Here is a 19,319-nt window from a genome sequence, read left to right as displayed (position 1 = left end):
AGCTCTATTGATCATTTTTCACTGTTTCAGTGAGAAAAAAACTTCTAAGCTTGATACCCAGAACACAAGAAGTTATGCCGGTAATCCAGATCAAGTGTCAGTGCCGGAAGCGAGTATCTCCGTGAACAGCTTATCAGGTATGGATAACTGTATGTTGTGCTGTCTAAAAATAAATACATTTTATGACATTTTATTTGCGGTCAATGCTTTGTTATCTTGCGGTCTTAGTTCCGCACCTTAAAATTAAATGATGAGGTTTTACGTGCCAAAACCACGACCTGATCATGAGCCATGCCGTTGTGGGGGACTCCGGAATAATTTGTATCCCCTGGGGTTCTTAACGTGCGCCTAAAACGATATGCAGCCGCCGTGGTCAGGATTCAATCCCGCGATCTCGCGCTTACCATCCCAACACCACAGCCACTAAGCATTTAATGGTATATCTTTGGTTTAAAGAAATTATGCATTCAACTTCGGTATTTGTTACAAAAACAATCGAGGACCAGCATACGCACGACCTTAGAAATAACGTGCTGGCAATATCCATGCGTCTGTGCACTACACTGTGCAATCGCACGATTGGCATTTTGGGCGGCGCGTTCTCGTCACTTCTCCTTGGGCTACGTTCACACTACGCCTATCCACGTTTGCTTTGTTGCGCCCGTAGCATGTAGTGTAAGTTTCACTCTCCTTCTCTACGTACCTGTGCATGTTGCCCTCACTCTTACATTAATGACGTGACGATCAGCGCCTCCCCTTTCTTAATTTTGTCGTATCCAAGGCAGTGAACTGCGCCAATCGTGAACTTACTTCCCTTGCACCAGAAGTAGCCAAAATACTCAAAGGTGGTCAATGTTCATATGAACTAGTTAGTCGAAACTTTTGTCCAAACTGCGAAGACGGCAACAGCGCCGTATATTTATATCGTGGAAACGCAGAAGCCTGCAGGTCAATCGCCTAATTTTGCGTAATTCAGACCTCAGTATATCCAAGACCTATGAAGTAACAGCATCATCACGGTATGACTGTATGGGCCAGACGCAGAGGTTGTGCACCCAGTTCAATGGCGGTGTGCACATTAAGTGGATCTAGCAATAGCGAATTGCAAACACGCAGATCCAGTACAAAAATGAGCGGGAACAAGTTAGTAAATGCACTGGTCACATTAACCGGCTAAAACTAAAGAAGTGCCCCGGAGGCCTTCTCGGGCTTAAAGTTCAAAGAACGCCATTTGTCTGTCAAAATGTAATCTCTAAAAATAGGAGACTTTATGTCAAAGTTAAGTACCTATACACAAGCGACTCGGATCACTGCGGGTCAGGAAGTAGTAAGTGATGGCAATGGTTTGTTGCAATGCATGAACAAGCACTTATGCGAGCCGAAACTCACCATGCCCACCAAACTGTTTCAGGTTCTGCATCGACAAGAGTCCCGAAACTGACACGTCGACAGCACAGCATACGCATCACACAAAATCTGCATCGGGCATCATTAACGCGGATAATTTTACCTTTCCATAAATACACGGTCACGGAGTGCTTCGTTAATAAACAGATTATGTACATTGTGGGCACATCGGTCCTGCGGCAACTCACAAGTTTGAGTAGTAGTTCATGAAAATAAAAAAAAAATGACGCCCTACATCCGACTGCAGCACGAAGCTACAAAGAAAAACCGTACGTGTTTCTCAGAAAGAAAGCTTTGCAGTTCAAGGAAAATTCGTCTTAATCCGGACATCGAACCCGGGACCAACGCCTCCGGGGTAGTCGCTCTACCAGCGAGGAGGCTATAGCAGATCGCAGCGCGACGCCGAATTCTAAGCGCAGGGACACACGAACATGGCAAATTAGTTCTGCTGAAGCCCGCAAGGTAGAGGAAGGTTCATGCAAGGAAAAATTGTCGCCCATCGCACTGTAGCACAAAGCAACAAATGAAATGAGTACGGGTTTCCCAGGAAGTGTTCTTCGCAGTTGAAGAAAAAAGGCATTGGCTCCGGGTTCGATCCCCGAACAAGGACGGTTTTCTTTTCTTTTTTTTTAAACTGCGAAGCTTTATTTCTGGGTTTCACAGAAAGAAAGCTTCGCACTTCAAGGAAAATATTCCTTAGCAAAATAATTTCCTTAGCAACTTTACAGCCGAGCGGATGACAATTTCCCCTTTCATGATACTCTTGTTGTAAATTGCAAATGATGTCGACAGACTAACTGAACAATTATTTTCAAAGACAAACTATCTGCTGCAGTTGGCAATACATGTTCGCCTGAATAAATCGTCAGTTCAATCAACCGAAAGCTCGAATTTTTGATGCCTAGCTTTACGATTTCCCGCTTTACTGAAGCAAATGTGGTTCACCTATGTTTAAGACCTATTTATTTAGCACTTGTAATTTCTAGACAGGCAAATTAATTCAGTTTCCATCCCAATATCAAATGAAGTTTGCTTAATGAACGGTAAGCAACGATTATCACGGTGCTGTTGTTTAGGATAGCTCTAACAAAACAAGTTAAGCGTGTATATATATATATATATATATATATATAGAGTGTGTGTGTGTGTGTGTGTGTGTGTGTGTGTGTGTGTGTGTGTGTGTGTGTGTGTGTGTGTGTGTGTGTGTGTGTGTGTGTGTGTGCGCGCTAGCATTCGCTGCACGAGGAAGTTATTTAATCAAACAAACACTTCTGCAGTAACACACAACATACTTATTTATCTGAGGCAGAACGCTGCTTCAATGCGAAGTAGCCAGCATGATCCGGTGCCCTGTATTTTTGTACACTGAATGATAGGCGAACAGAGTAGGTTCAATGCAAAATTGTCTTAGAAAGCGGTGACCATAAAATGAATGACGGAGATAGCCAACGTTCTGCAGAGATGTAGTGGTTACTTAATCAAATCGGCACTTCTGTGCCAACCATGTCGTGTAACGGTAGCATGCATGTTTCGTTTGCCTAATGGTGGTAACAGTGATGAATACGGTAGTGTCGCAGGCATGACATGACATGACAAGAACTTTATTGAGGTACTGCAGAGCTCACGTCCGGGGGGACCCGGGATGAGCCGATAGCTTCACCCATGACGGGACTGGCAGGCCGAGACCCACCACTTCATGGGCCTTCTAGGCCGGTCTGGAATTGCTGTTGATGTTCTGGACACTTGAGGGCGGATTCCGAGGAGTCCTTGGTTTGAAGTGAAAAGGCCTCTAGGGCCATTACAGCGTAGACTTATATATAATTGCAAAGTATGTTATTACAAATTACACCTATGCACTTACTTTTGGAAAGAATGACAACTCTATGTAGAGAAAATCGACTCAGCAGCGTGGAGTTTAGCAAACGCTCTTTCAGGCTTCCTACACGCATGTTTCACTTCGCGGTGTGTATAAAATCCTGTCATCCTGTACCGCCTTCCTGAGTCATGACGTGAGTCTCCACTCATGCCCCTGTACGTCCCGCCATGATCATCAAAGCCGAAGAAGAAGAAGATGGGCAAAGAGAATGTGCGCCACCGCCTAGCCCTCAGGATTTTTGGGACTAAAATTGAAGGCTGTGTGTGCAAGTGGTAAGCGCATTTCTCCTCATTCTTCTGAATTGCCTTTCCATCACCATTCAAATCAGCTTTGTGCAGCGGTGGTGATTTGTTTGGAGTTTTCGCGCGCCATGCAACGGTGCTAGGGTAGCGGAAAAGCGCTATCACGTATAGTACTTATTGCAACACGCTGCATGCCTGTACAACTACATTTCCTTGGACGTCGAATTTGAGGAATAATTTCAAATGTTTGAACTAGAATAAAAAAAACACGAGAACAGTGTTTTTATTTTCCTTTATTTCAATCTTGTTATTGCAGCCCCTCCCCCTACATCAATCAGGACAACTGTGTCGTAAAGAGTTATCATGCAGCATTGTAATGGTTGGATAGTGGAGGAACGAAACGTGTATTGCATGGTGTCGTAGAGTCGACCGAGGTAGGCCTAGCGGCCTGGCGCTGTGGCGCAAGCGCTATTTGGCGTGCAGAGGAACGAACGGGGAGAACGTACGCACTAAAGAAAATTACACCCGCAAGGGTGGATGAGATGCCGAAACACGCTTTTCGCACCCTTACTCTTACTGAATATTTTAAAAATGGGTGTACTCATTAGCAAAACCCCTTTAGCGCACCCTTTTAGTAATTTCAGGATGCTAAAAGAGTGTTTTCTGTGAAATGTAAACCTTGCAGAATTTGAGGGTGCTCGGGAACTTCAACATTTCAAGCAAGTAAAAATCCATACGAGTGTTTTTTCCCAGTGGTTCGCGTCAAGTAGTTGTTTTTAACACGTCATATAGTAACAGCAGGTTATTGATGTTATCCTGCCACTTCATATGTACGGCGTCCCTGGTGGTGAAATGCAGAAACAGCTTTTCCTCTTTTAACGCTATAGCGTTAAGGAGCCCATGTAGCAGAAAATCCGACGTCTCGCGTCCTGCCATAGCCTTGAACGTCGCCTCAGCAACGATAACTTCGAACCAAATTCCGATCCACGCATACCGAACCACTTCTCTACCATCAAAGTTGCTCACACCTTGTCTTTCATTCTTTACAAAGTTATTCCTTGGAATTTTGAGAATGGCAGCCCACAGACAAATGTAATGGGAAAAAACACCGACAGCGCATGTCCTTTATGTTAGCTCTTCTCAGACTAAAATATTAAAAGCGCGAAACAATATAACAGGAGATCGACCCATGCAAGAAGCCACGTTTCTCTACCAGAAAGCCCGCCTTCGTGCATAGTGTTCTCAGCTAGCGTTTCCTGGTAAACGTTACGTTTACGTAAGCTGCAATTGCCAGGAAGCATGAAATGGGGCAGTGGGGGTCTTAGAACGCTGTCGCGTTCCACTATTAAAAGCGAAGCTTAAGCGTCTTCCAAATTTTTATTTCCTAACCTGCGTTTCGCTTTTTACCACTGACTTTGTTTGAATTGTTTCAGCTCGGTGCTGTTTCATAGCTGAGCTGACAAGTGTCAATGAATCATAGCACGTCAGCGAATAATAGTTATGATTCAGGCGTTTGTTCTTTCTGGTGTACAGCATCGACGCCAATGAAATATTTGCAATAACTATTGCACTGTTTCATCTAGTATCGGTTAGAATGAACATTTACTGGTGCATGCGGAGCAAAATCAACTACTCCTAAAAACACAGCACTTTTTTTCTTTTTTTTGCGAAAGTGGCACGCCCTACTCATGAACTGGGAGGCACTATTTTGTCCTCCTCTCTGCCTCCGGCCCTTCATGTCTAACTGCTGGCTTCGCTTAAATTGTTTTGCCTTCATGCTGGTTTATGGGCAACGGACGCGTAAACTTTCCATGTTCTATATATATAGAACATGGAAAGTTTACATCTTCTTTCCATGTCCTATATACTCGTAAACTTTCAATGTTCTATATATATGTATATAGAACAAGGAAAGTTAACGCGTGCGTTGGCCATAAACCAGCACGAAGGTAAAACATTTTAAGTGAAGCTAGCAGTTAAGACATGAAATGCCGGAGGCAGAGAGGAGGACAAAATAGTTGTGCCTCCCCAGTTTATATACATATATAAAGAACGTGGAAACGCTTGCCTCGATATTGACACAGGTTAGAAAGCATCGTGAACGCGCAACTGTATATATGTAGGACTGCAGTGCATGCCGTATGCGTTCAAACCTGCAGTGGATCACTCTGCCGTGATAAGCAAGCTCGATGATCGGCTTCAAGCAACCCATGGAACGGGAGCGCGCGTCTGTTATTATGGGTTGCGCAGGGCGCTAAGGATTTTGCTCTAATCCCGGCCTGTCTCTTTCTGCATCGACGCGCAACGCAGGCGGGGTCTTCTCCTCCTCGCCTGGATGTCGTCGAGGCCTCACGCCGCCTCGGCCGGCGCGCTGGACGACGCGATACGCAAGGGCAACTGGACGGAAGTGCCCCTCTACCGGCTGGAAGCCTCGCAGGGCGTGCTCACCGAGGACTCCCTGTCGAATTTCACCTGCATCGCTTTCACCGGCGAAGACGTCAGTTTCTCTTGGTTCCTCGACAAGCGGCCGGTCGACGAGGCGTTCACGAGCGAACCTCTCCGTGTCCCCATCCTTTTCATGGTGAGCGCCACGTCCAGATGATCTTGCGCCGTCAGTGGCAACTATTACTGTAGCTAACCTACAGTTATGAACTAGGGCAAGGCAATGCATCAATACATGAACATGAAGGTTTGTGGCTTTGGTTTTTCCTTTGCACACACATTTCCCGTGCCTGGAATAAGTTGAGGATCAGCACGGGTCGTCTTGCCTCCTTTCCTCCCTGTCTGTAACGGATGACTGTACGGTAGAGTAATTGTGTACAATAACTAAACAAACCACTCTTAACTGACCGACACCTGCAATAATGAAGTTCTTGCTTCTGGGTTTGTGTTCACTTCTAGCTTTTACTCCAGTTATTTCAAGGCCTCTAAACGATTGCGAAATGTTTTGGGAGATGTTAGAAACGTCTCCTCAAACGTTTTCATGAATACAATTGACATCATTGTCCGTCGCTAGTCATTGCTCCACGTGAAGTCTTAAGCAAAGTGTTGTGGTCTTGCCAGGAAACATTTCTGACTGCTTCAGAAAACGTTTCTGAATGCTTCACGTGCAACTGCACTTGGCTTTCATGGCAACAGAATAATGCTGAAAAAAAAAATAGATAAAATAAGGTAGGCCACACTAACGAAAGATCGCTCAATAAAACGAATCCGATTATTTTAGGGAAACTAACGAACTATGAGACGGTCAACACAAGTTTACGAAACTGCTGTGCTGGAATGGTTATGTGAACTACCACTGCACCTGTGCAAAATAATCTTTGTTTGCTTCAAGACAAGACACAGGTAACATTTGTTTTTTTTTTTTCGCGGTAATTTAGCGGACGTCAGTTACTCGTGACTTTTCATGCGGAATACATATTTTCACGCATGAACCTACCTCTAAAGCAGTTTCGTACAAGGTCCTCACCATGCATATACAAAGTAAACGCTGTTCAGAGTCGGAGCAGTAATATTGAAAAATGGTGAAACTTCGTGGCAAGAAAGCAAAACTTTCCTATGGCGAAACAAAAAAAAAACATGTTATTACGAAATAATTAGCGGCTTCTAGCAAGAGCACTTCAAAGACGTAACTTGATCGCTACGGTCGCACAATTAACTGACGAAAGATTGGAGAGGGCAGAAAACATGATTTTGTACTAAGTGCAATGTATAAAAAAACGTGGCTGTGGTATCTACCTGCGTCGCCAGTGTGCTTGTTCAGTCAAAATTGGAATGGTGGGTGCGTGGTATATATGGGTTTGGCGAATTTCGTCCTTCTAGCTTCGAACGACCTTGTCATTAACGAAGTGAAGCTGGGTTTTTCTATAGCAACTTCGTTGCACGGCAGTGATTATTCTTGTTTAGCCCATAATTTTCACCCGCTGGGCGGTTTTTGGTGCACTGCAATAAAAAATAATATTGCTTAGGATCTCAAAAATTATGCATGGTGACTGTTACTTATAAAACATCATCTGGAGTTAACAAGACGTGCTTTCGAGGTAGTCGTGATTTGTTTATGGGTTCGAAATTACACGATGAGATCCTGAATGCAAAAAAATATATTCCAAGTATCTGCAAGCGACGGCAAAAAACATTACCCTGGTTCTGTCCAGCTACGTGGCATTTGCATATCTTTAAATCTTAGTTCAGGATAGGGACACCCTGTGCACACGTAAAACGCAAACATACAAAGTCAGCGCAAACAGCGTAAGAAATGTAAGAAGCTTGTATTCTAAACACAAGGTAGTATACATAGCAATAAGTTGTACAACTAGGAGACATCCGTCCCGATAACACGCAGTCCTTCGAATCTATTCGAATCCCGTCAGTTACGCCACCTGGCGGCAGCGGCGGGATTCGAACACACGCCTCTGGAGACCGTCTGAACCTATTCCACCCTCTTTTCCTCCGTGCGACCAGGGCGTCGACTTGCACGTGAGCTTCGTCAGCCTGAACGGGTCCCTGCTTCCGGCCGGCCGGCGCACCGACGTCACGTGCAGCGTCCAGCTTCTGCGTCGCGATCCCGCCGCTTTCCACCTGTCGGCCAGCATTCGGGCTGGCGTCGAGCGGCTGCACAGCGGCTTCGGCGACCCCTGCCGGGCGCCCGGCCAGTCCTTGGCGCGCGTCGCCGCCAGGGCCTGCGTCGGCGAAGCCGTCGTGTGCAACTCGCGGCCCGCCGGGGACGGCGTGTGCGTGTGCGACCCGCACCGCGCGGTGCGCCACGACGAGCTGCGCGCTTGCGTGCTGCATAAGAAGCTGGGAGAATCGTGCCTCGTCGAGGAGCACTGCGACGCGCGCAACCAGCGCTGCTACCACAACCACTGCGTCTGCCAGGTGCGCTGACTCGACCGATCTTTCCGCGAGCTACTACTGCCCAGGGAGGAAGAACAAAGTTACAGATGCACTTAAGACTGCTTACGCGCATTACTTGCGAAAGCAGTCTGACTCTTCAGCGCGATACTTTTCACTTCGTCATGTGGTCGAATTGAGCTGAGTCAATTTTGAGGGTGGGCCAAGTCAATTTTGGGAGTGGGCAAGGTCGGTTTCAAACGTGGGTCAACTCAATTTTTGTCTTGGGCGAAGTCAATTTCTTGGGTGTGGGCCACGGCGTCCGCCCGACGCAGTGGCTGTCCATCGTAGGATTTCACAATGCGAGCCGAGAAACATGACGTCATCACTTAGTCACGAGGGTTTTAGTACCATAGGATATTGACGCCGGACCCCAGATCTTCCCCGTCATGGGCATATCATGATTTCGCATTAAAAACTAAAAGGGAGGGCGACGTTGGGCAGCTAGAGACTCGGCAAGCCAGCGTCCTAAGCCGCCAAACTTTCTCCCTTCCTTCGGCACTCATCGATGCATTGATTGGGTCTTGGAGAAAAGGCTCATGCACACTTAAACACGTTTGCTCAACTTTTCAAGGCAGCGTGTGACTTCGCCACTCTATCAGCCACTCACTGCAATACGCAAGAGACTAGAAGTTGCAGCCTGCCTGTCACGCGAGACGGGCCCTTTTCCCACGAGCCTTATTCTACATTTGCGACTATGTTTAGAAACTGCTTATACTTTTTTTTTTCCTCTGTATGATACCTTCTCTTTCGCGTCATGTGACTTCCTTCACGACGCTTCACTGGAGCGAGGAGCATTCTATCCACTTGCTTAGTTAACCAGGGTTCGCTGATAGAGATGTCCTCCTAAAATGGTGGTTTCAAAATTCGGTCCCGTTTCATCACGTCACTACCCACGTGCCATAAGCGTCGTCTTCCGCGTCGCTTTCTTGCTCTCTGTCGGAACAACGGTGCTGTGCGAACTCGCCGAAAGCAAACTGTGGTCTGGCATCGAGAAAGACAGCGGACACAAGAACGTAAAACGAGCGCCACGTGAACTGATCTAACAAATAAGTTTCATTTCTCGAGAACCGGCCGACAATAGGTATACGACAAAGCATACCGATGTCTGTGCCGATTCTTGCCGGCTCTCGTTTAATAGAAGTCGACAGTTGAGCGGTCGTGGCATCCGTTTTACATTCTTGTGTGCGTTGTCTTCCTCTCTGCATGTGTCGAGCACTATAGAAATGAAGGGGTGCTGTGCAGTACTTAAAAGAATCTCCTCTTGCATGAGAGCGCTTCGTATACACCGGCGTTGGAGTGCTCGCCACTCACGATAGCGATCAGCGTAATAGTGAAAAAATCGCTGAGCGTCGACGGCAGATTACAGAGGACGTTATTCAAGGCGGATTCATTAACTGTTCTTTATTTATACGCTCTCAGCACGTCTCGCACCGCCACCGAAGTTAAACCTCCTCGCAAATGAGACAGGGAGATAAAGTTGCGAGTCCATCTATCGTTTTAGAGCGCATCTCCTGGCGCTCCTGCGGCGAGCGGCGCCGTAATCGAGCGAACGAGCACAGCGAAAGATGAAAGCGAACGCGGAGCGCAGCGGTTGATGAAAAACGCGAGGAGGATAGCGGAGAGCAACTTGCAGCGTGCCGCACGAGGCACATTGTCCGCGCCAGGCAATATATCGCAAAATAAAAACGCATAGAGCTGCGCTGAAGTTTCGCGTTAGGGAGTATCGTAATCGTCGGTGAATTTTTTTTTTTTTAAATTCCATCTTGAGGAAACTGAAAGAGCAACGTAGTAGAGGATACCCGTCATGGTGGCATATAGTAGCTTTGGTGATGCGCTACTAAGCCCAAGGGCGCTGGATTGAATCACGGCCGCGGCGGCCACATTTAGATGGGGTGAAATCCAAAAAACGCCCGTTAAAGAATTCCAGGCGGTCAAACTTAATCCGGAGTCCCTCACTATGGCATGCCTCATAATGAAGCCGTGGTTTTGGCATGCAAAACCAGATAAATGTCTTTTAACGTAGTAGAAAGCACAAGGAACATTCTCATCGCAGGAGTCGTACGAGCACCGCGAGCACACATGCACCCAGAACGCCTCTCTGAACGGCATCTGCGACGCCTTCCGGCTATGCCCAGAGGGAACCGCCTGCACGGACAACCTTTGCAAGTGCGCCAAGGGCTATTACAACTGGGGAGGCAAGTGCCAGAAGCGCCTGCTATCCGAGAGCCAGGTGTGTGAGTTGCTCCACAGAATGGCAAACATTCTTTTACTTGCTTCCACATGTATACACTCTATAGGAAAAATTTGCACGCTTTGGGGCTTATCTTGTCCAGGTGTCACCTGTCTAGCTTGCGTATCTTTCCTTAAAGTGCACTAAATGAAATATGGTTGAACTATAGATCGATAGATTATTTGTCTAGAAGTCTATAATCTTTTTCTGTGTACCTATTGTCACTTTGTTGAGAAGGAAATTGCCGCCGAAAGTGCCGCTGCTGCTCCTCAATTTGAACCGCCCGCACCAAAACGAACAAGTTGACGTATACTCGCCGCGTGACCTCACTCTATGCCGCTCTCTGTGAATCGGTCAATGCTGGCGTCACTTGAGAGGCATCATAGTCCACAGCAGGTGGCGCCTCTCCCATTTTCTATTTTCGTCATTTTCTCACTTACAAAAGCTGTGTTCCCCATACGAGTGATGAATTAGTTATTGCAGAAGACTTCTTTCAATCCAGCTTGACTTAATACTTTTCTTTAGTGACCCTTTTAACCTGCGCAACCGACAATTTTAGGTCACGAGCGGCATGTGTGAGTAAGCGAAACATAGCGTTCCTGAGAGCGAAGTAATAAGCGCAAAGCGTTAAATAAAAGCAGTTTACGCAAGATTGATGACGATTATTGTTGAGAAAGAAAGATTATTCCCGACGGATATTGCAAAATTTTCTTATATATTGCACCGGTAAATTTTGGAACCCTGTTCAAAGTTATCTGGAAGACCCTGCATACCACATTTCGGCCAAACATATGCTGCTATTGAAACTGTGCCGATGCAGTTAGATATTGTAAAACCACGTCAGGCAATATTACTGTGTACAGAGATTTTGCGCGCTTCTTATAGTTGTACTTGAGGAGGTTACGGTGTCTGCTAAGCGAGCCAGAAACGTTACACAATTACCTGTCGTAGTCCACCTGAGTCCCCTGTCTTAGTGTTTATTGCATTGGTCTGGACTTACTGACATGTTTGAAGTGGGCCGCCAGTTAGCAGTGGCCATAGTTCAGGACGCAGTTATTGCAGTGGAGCGGTCCAGCTCTCCCAGGTGTAGGGAGTTTGGATGAGCTGGGTGTTTGAGCGAATTAAAAATTAGAAGAGAGTCATCTGGGGCATTACCATTATGGACTGCGTTGGGGTTAACATGCATAACTCACTGTTTTTACATGTCTATTCTCCACGTGCTTGTAAGATAGCATAGTTTTCGTTGTGTAGTGCAAGCCTTTGTACCTGGCCGATCGGCACAGTGTCCTCTCTATCGTGTATCTGTGATGTGAATGGTAAGAGGAGTCAGTTGTTTTGGCTTACTTGAGCCGATTACGGGGCTTTGTTTTCGAGACTCGGGTCTGACAATTGTGGAGCAGTAGGTCTCAGGCCACTGAGGTTGCTCGATGTTGTGGGACCGCGAGCTAAGGCTTGAGTTCGTTCATTGCCCTCCCCGAGGACCTGGTACCATTCCAGCAGAACCTGTAACGTAGGGTGTTAGTGCATATTAGTGTACTGCGGACATGATCTGGTAGTTTATTCTTTGTAAAGGCACGTAATGCTTCCTGACTATTCCAACGAATTTAGGTAGTACCAGTATCATGTGTGCGCAGTCATATGGCTTCTGTAATCTGTGATGGCCTGAATCTCAGCTACTTCTGTGGGAAACGGTATACTACTTCGTCAGTGCGGGCTGTCTGGTCTCTTGTTCCAACTACTGCTGCATAGCGCCAACTGCTGTCGCTGATATGTTACCATTTGGCACTTACCACACGCGCATACTTTGCTTATGTTGTCTTGGCGAATTTTACTATTCCACAGCTATAAAGAGCAGCCTTCCAAAATGCTGCGCTGCTTTCTTAGCCAGGTGTACGTGTATACGTTATTCCTGAAAGTGTGTATTTTTGTGCAATGTGGGTCGAATAGTCGCGATTGGTTAATCAATATATGTCTCCTTGGCGGTTACACGCAGGGCAAAGCGGCTGTCGTGGGCATTCTGATGGTGTCCACTTTCGTAGTGGTGTTGGCCCTGGTGATGCTGGCCCTGTACTTCTACCGCCATTCGTGCCGGCCCTCGCTCATGGTCGAACGCACGAACAGCTCGTGGGACTTTTTTCCCACCGCCACGACCATCAAGAAAGACTCGCACTGACAACAAACTCCCAGGACGACAGTGTTCATGATACAGTACCGCTTATGTGATTTGTTACTTCCAGTGTGTCAAAGCATTCAAAGTAAAAAAAGCATATACATATATGCATAATAAAATACGTTTGCTGGAGAGTGCATATATATATATATATATATATATATATATATATATATATATATATATATATATATATATATATATATTCACAGTGAAGTAGACGCGCGTATGAAGCGGTTTATTGACTTTTCGGCCGGGGTCCGGCCTTCATAGAATACATTGCACGGTGTCAGTACAGTTAATATACATGTGCCTATCAACCAAATGAAGATACGTTTACATGAAAAATGAATAAAATTGGCGAACAAAATCCATCCGAATCGTTCAAAGGATAGCTGACACGTGTATATACCGATGGCGATTGCAAACATATAATCTAAAATACACAGCATAAAAACGCACTGAAATGAATTGTAAAAACCAATGGCCACGTGACAACAAAACGTGAATATGTGCTCAATATGTGCTATGTTATCAAGCAAACACAGACACAGAAAAAGGGGAATAGCGACCTACTAGTAGAAGAAGGGACAAGTGACGGGCTACAAAGACAGGCAACTCAATTTTCCTACACATTCATTCATACCACACGCGACGGTATCAAACTTATAGATAAGGAAGGATTCGCGGGCTTCTGTATCATAATTAGAACGAAATCCAGATTCAAGCAACGTGACTCTCAGTTTATCAAATGAGTGGTCAGGAAGATGCACGTGTCTTGAGATGGGCAGGTTGGGCAACGTGTTTGCGTGGGATTTATGATTGTTAAAGCGGAATCTGAAAGGCCTTTCTGTTTGTCCGATGTACCGTTTTTTGCAGAGCGTACATTCAAGCATGTATATTTCGTTTTAGAGCGCAGCTCTTTGGCGTCCGTTCCTGGGTTTCGCGTCGTCGTCGGCGTTGTCGTCGGCCTCGTAACCAGCTCCGCCCCCCTTTCATCCCCCCAGCGCTAGCAGCGACCGACTGATACCGCTGGATGCCGCTGACGCCGCTAGAGAGTCAAGATAACGTGACTGCATAGAACACCGTCGCCGCCATGCAGAAAGAGGAGGAAAGGATCCCCCCCCCCTGTTCTTGTGTGGCGGATAGGGTGCTCTTCAGTTGCCGACGCGCCGGTTATTTCACGTAGGCCCCGGCACGTCGACGAATACGTGACCACCTTCCCACGGCTAGACCTGGTTCTTAGCGCTGCGGAAGCGAGGGTATCATATTGCTTGTGTCGGCATCGGCGGCGTTGTCCCTGAAACCAACTCCGCAGCTGGGGTTGACTCACTATCGGCGTCAGCGGCATCAGTCAGTCGCTGCTATCTCTTCCCTCCTCCCTTTATCGTGTTGTCCGCTTGCTGCGCGCGCTTCTGCCCCCATCGTTTGCCGCTGGGTGTACACGCCGCCCCCCTCCCCCCTCTTCCTGCGAGTCTCCGGTAGTCAAAGCGCCGGCTCGAACTTAATTCCTTTCTTCGCTCCTCCTCCAATGCAACCCCTGTGCGGTGGCAATCAGAGAGCCAGATCGGTGGCGGTGGATCTGTATATGTGCACCGCCCGAGCCGAAATTGCCGCTGCCGTTCGCCCTGTGCGGTGGCAATCAGAGAGCCAGATCGGTGGCGGCTTGACATAAAGACAAACAGCAATTTCCTAACACTTATGCGGGAGAACATCCCGTTCCTCTCGCTCGTAACGCGTCCCACGGCTGTGACAACCTCGCGAGGCACTTGTATAGATCTCGTCTTTGAGAATCAAGCATTGGTGTACCAAGTCGAACATATATCAGTCTATTTCTCCGACCACAAAGCTTCCTTCATGACTGTCAAGAACTGTTAGTGGAGTCTTTGTTAAAGGAATACGTGTGAAAAATAAAAAAAAAATTCTGTGATAGCGCATACATGTGTTGCTCGATTTCTTTGCCTCAATCTATCGAAAAGGTGAAACAGCTTATTTGCTGCGCTCAAATTTCGCATTAGGAAGTAACGTAATCGTCGGTAATTTTTTTGTGTCGCAGTCTAAATCGCCTTTGATTTTTAAACAAAAGTTTGAAGACGTACTAGTAACCTGTTGCGATGTCACCATGTAGGGGCATACTTTACATCACGGTTTTCGACAAGGATGGCATCCGATGGCATCAGGGCAGTCAGTCTTAAATGATGATGCTAGTATGTCTCGAATATTTCTAGCTTTATGGTATACTGCTTTAGGCGTTCACTTTGCATTATAATATTGTGGTGTTTCTTTAATACAATATATATATTTATATATATATATATATATATATATATATATATATATATATATATATATATAATATAACGTCTTCATTAAATTCGTAATTTTAGGCGCCCGTTCCTGTGTTGAGCGTCGGCGTCATACCTAAGCGGCGTAACCGAGTGAACGAGCACAGCAAAAGATGAAAGCGAACGCGGAGCGCAGTGGGAAAGAAGAGCGCGCGAGGAGGAAAGTAGAGGAGAAGGCTACAGTGAAAGCTTGAGGTGGAGAAGGAGCGGAGGGGAGATGGCCTGCGCATGCGCTGAGTTAGCGGTAGCCACGGTAGCCACAGCCGCGTGGGCGATCTCATCTGAGCGTCCTAAAAGTGGGTGTCTATAACATTTTACAGGTCAAAGTGATGAGAAAAATGTGGACACACATCGAACAAAAAAAGTTACAGAACTCATACGCAAGCTGCAACTAGATTTTACTGGGAGCAACTTTCTAGCGGTATATATTTCCAAATGCTAACAAAGCTTACTTTAAGTTGGCTTTTTTTTAATGACCGAACAAGTGCGATGGGACATTAGCATGTACTTGTCGCTCCTCCTGCTTGGTTAATAACTGCAACCAAATAACTGCTTGTTTATTTTGGTTGGTAACAACTTTGTCTATAGTCCTGCAGAGCTTTCACCGATGGGGCCTTAGGTATCCAACAATTAGGTATATTTTATAGAAATGTGGCGCTGACCACCGAGAGTAATTGTCAAGGACAGCGATAGCTTTCTAACTTGCCGCATATATCGCCATGCCACCAGTGAATCACGAAACCTTCTGGGCACGTCAGCAGACACACGAAATGGCAACCTCGCTGCCATTCACAACACCAAATGATAGCAGGACACGGTATATACTGGTTTCTGCCACATTATAACGCATACGCCGTGCCGACGTTCTCTGTTTTAGGCACACACTCGGTGACCCAAGTTGCCTGCTAGGCCAGACAGCAGCCACAGTCAGCCATCTGTCCTTTCGGCCGCATGCCAAGTGGCCCATTTTGTTCGCTCGTTCAAAACAGCAGCCAGCACTTACCTAGTGGCCCAAGTTGACCCTCCTCCCACTCTTAAAATGAACGAATGAACGTAAAATTTTGTTTTCACAAAGGAGGTATCCCGGCGAAGGTGGAACCCTCAGTCCAGGGCCCCAGTGGCCTTTGCCATCTTGCTAGCTCTGTCGATCAGCTTGAGCTGTTCTTCACGCTTCGAGCAGGAGAGCGCAGCCTCCCACTGCTCCGGTGTTGGTGTTCTGTGTACTGGCGCTACCTTTGGTATTTGGCAGGCCCACTTTTAAAAGGAAGCTTTCTATGCCTCTTCCATCGACTTTAGCTCTGCATGGTTGCTCTCTTGCCGAATAGCTCTTGCCAATTGCGTGCGTCATACTAAAGGTAATGTCGTGGTGACGCCGTCTTCGTCGTACCGTTGCCATCCCTGCGTGCTGGCTACAGTCTTGCACAATTGGCCGGTACCGAACATAGTGCAAATAAGCACCGGATGTAGCTCGGGGCCTCCTACATCTAAATACATGGGAAAGTAGAAATCGCTTTTCTCGACAACTTTAATTCATACTTACTCATTATTTCTGCATATATACTTACAATAGGAGGACAAGCGCATTAGAAGCATCAGCGGAGGCTGCCTCCTCCGTATTTTCTCACTTCAACGTTGTTTTAAATCTACACATCAAACACCATACGCATACACAATATATTTAAGTATATGCATAGGATGAAGTTCATTATATTTTTGAAAGAGAAGGAGGTAGCCAATTAACAATTATATGTAAAGGTATGGATACCCTATGCCTGGAAAATGAATATGTTACTGCATGTTCACCTCGCTTCAACGCTCTTTGCGTGCTTTCTTGACCCCGAAAATAACTTGTAGACTTCAGTGACCCCTTCGGCAGAGTCTTTTACCAACGGCGCGTGAAATGAACATGGATTATATGTGTCTTAGTATTGCTTTTCTTTTCACTAGGCAATGCTAACGACTCATGAAAAACAAAAAAGACACTTCCAATAATTCACAATATTTATTAGGGATGGAAACATCGTCACTTGCATGCAAAGGTCATAAATATATACGGAGTGTTCCAATTAACTATCATACATCAAGATTTAAAAAAAAAGAAGAGCAATGCGTTACTCTGAGAAAACCTGGTGAACATTGTGCCAGCGCAGTGGAGTAGCAGCCAGTAATCTTTTTTCGTTACTGATATTTAATTAGGTAATTGTAAATAATTATCTAACTAGAGACGTACTGTCCTAATTATCAAAGCGTCAATGCAGCTGACCTTCAGAAATGCACTTCGGTGGGATAAAACGGCTCGGAGTCCAAACCACAGCTGACCAGTGAACAGCTGGCGTCATTTTCAAGCAATTATCACCGCTCAGCACTGTCGGACGGCTAAGCCGGAGATATAATTTAATTCTTGACTTGCTGGGAGTCATTTGAGTACAAAATGTTGATGCTAGTGCGACGTAATCGTGAGCGGCATGCTTCTTTTCTCGAACGCGGCAGAGGGTGACAGCCACGCCCCTTTTCGCTACAACATACGCACATTAGTTCGCAAAAAGCTCCGTCAAAAATCACATCGCCAGAGCGGGAAAACTTAAACTGATCCTGAAAGTGCAGTGCCTGTACGAACTGCTGGATGAAGTAGATAAGAAGTGGCTGCAACATGTCGAAATCGGTGATCTAAAGCATCGATCACCGGCGATCGATTTGAATAGACGTGGCAACGAAAGAGTTAAACCGATTCCCACAGCGCGTGGGATCCGCAGGTATTTTTGTGCCAGACCGACCGACGTCCATCGAAAGTTGGCGATGTTGCTAAAGACAACTATCACTTTAAACTACGGTGTCAATTATAATGCCGCTGCATAAGGGCTTTGTTTCGTACCCCGTGAGACGTAGTTCCCGCCGCAATAAGTAACAGTTGAATGTTGTCGTTGGGACATTCATACTCGGTTGTTCTACGACTATACAGCACTAAGTAGGAAGCACGAACAAGCGCGTGATCTATGCGCACGAGCGCTCTATGTCCCGCGTTTAATTCATTTATTATTTTGTTATCTTGTATTGTAGTTATGAAACCTACATGGTGTTTCACGTAACTTGAACCAAGGATGCAAAAAAATAAAGAAATGGTTAGCCGCAGCTTAATGAAACCAATGGCATATGATTTACCGTCATGTGGCGCTCCTTAGAGTTTTTTTTATTCCACCTAATTAGTTAAATGAGATTGCGATTAATTATGCAAAATCTTTAATATTCAATTATGGCAAAGTGCGCTTCGTTGCGTTGTAGAGGGGATTTAGAAACGACCGATCCAATTTTTTTTGTGACAACATACATGCTGCGTGGTGATTTTTTTTTTCGGTGTTTAAAGAAAGCCCACGAAATATGAAATAAAACCACGTGACTGCGCTCATGCGCTATAGAGAGGAAAGAGAGAAAGAACCCTGTAATGAAAGGCAGAGATTTTAGCTGGCGCACAGACATAGCTGACATGCTACTCTGCGTCGGGAAGGAAATTGGGGGAGAGAGAGAGAGAAGGAGAGAGGCGCAAAAAAAAAAAGGTAAGGAAAAGTGAGCACTGAGTTTTCTGACTCATGGGCAACGGCGTGCTATGGTGAAGTCCTTCAGTGTATGCACCGTCCTACAATGAGGTAACAGAATTCGCTGCGTGAAAGATACGTGAGGGTGCACAGAGTAGAACTACAGCTTGTTGAGTTGACCAATGTTTTCTAAGTATGTGAATAAAAAGTTCATCGCACGCCTCTGTTGTTTGAGGCAGGCTAGAGGGCCTAAGACACAGTCAAATGACAAAGTATCTGCGTAAGCGAATGCATGCAATGTTCATAGAAGGCACGCTCGTCGCCATACGCTCGACACTCAAACAGGATATGCTCCACGGTTTCAATTGAACCACAGTTGTTGCAGTGCATGTGGACCTCTCACTTAACCGAAGCGGTACCGTAAGCCGTTTCCATAGGCGGAGTTATGGCGAAGACGATGATATAGTTTCCAAATGGCGAGGAATGTTGGATGGGAGTCTGGATCTGTGATTTGGGTCGATTGAGTAAAGGTAAGGGTTACGTTGGGTTGGCAAGCTCCACAGCCGGCCCTTTTCTTCAGAAGCAAATATTTTAGCTAGTTGGGAAACACCAGATCTAGTGAAATA

General features: G+C 46.0%; 2 protein-coding genes across 2 annotated transcripts in view; both read left to right on the top strand.

The window, feature by feature from the left end:
* Positions 1–1,564, top strand: part of LOC142582800 (CRISP/Allergen/PR-1-like) — a 36,231-nt gene extending 34,667 nt beyond the window's left edge. Inside the window, exons 13-14 of the mRNA XM_075692844.1 lie at positions 31–137; positions 1,412–1,564. Coding sequence (XP_075548959.1) covers positions 31–125 — 95 coding nt within the window. The 3' untranslated portion in view covers positions 126–137; positions 1,412–1,564. The remainder of the gene's footprint in view (positions 1–30; positions 138–1,411) is intronic.
* Positions 1,565–3,361: 1,797 nt separating this feature from the next.
* Positions 3,362–12,954, top strand: LOC142582799 (uncharacterized). The gene is made up of 5 exons (XM_075692843.1): positions 3,362–3,555; positions 5,836–6,106; positions 7,987–8,400; positions 10,472–10,648; positions 12,642–12,954. The coding sequence occupies exons 1-5, from the start codon at positions 3,479–3,481 to the stop codon at positions 12,819–12,821; spliced, it is 1,119 nt and encodes a 372-aa protein (XP_075548958.1). The 5' UTR covers positions 3,362–3,478; the 3' UTR covers positions 12,822–12,954.
* Positions 12,955–19,319: the final 6,365 nt, after the last annotated feature.

This window comes from Dermacentor variabilis, chromosome 5, assembly GCF_050947875.1.
Source record: "Dermacentor variabilis isolate Ectoservices chromosome 5, ASM5094787v1, whole genome shotgun sequence".
Classification (NCBI taxonomy): domain Eukaryota; kingdom Metazoa; phylum Arthropoda; class Arachnida; order Ixodida; family Ixodidae; genus Dermacentor; species Dermacentor variabilis.
This window is presented reverse-complemented; position numbering and strand designations above follow the sequence as displayed.

Coding starts and splice junctions, on each gene's coding strand:
- LOC142582799 (XM_075692843.1), top strand. CDS start 3,479: ATGGGCAAAGAGAATGTGCGCCACCGCCTAGCCCTCAGGATTTTTGGG. Junction 6,107..7,986: donor GTGTCCCCATCCTTTTCATG/GTGAGCGCCACG, acceptor CCGTGCGACCAG/GGCGTCGACTTGCACGTGAG. Junction 10,649..12,641: donor GCCTGCTATCCGAGAGCCAG/GTGTGTGAGTTG, acceptor GGTTACACGCAG/GGCAAAGCGGCTGTCGTGGG.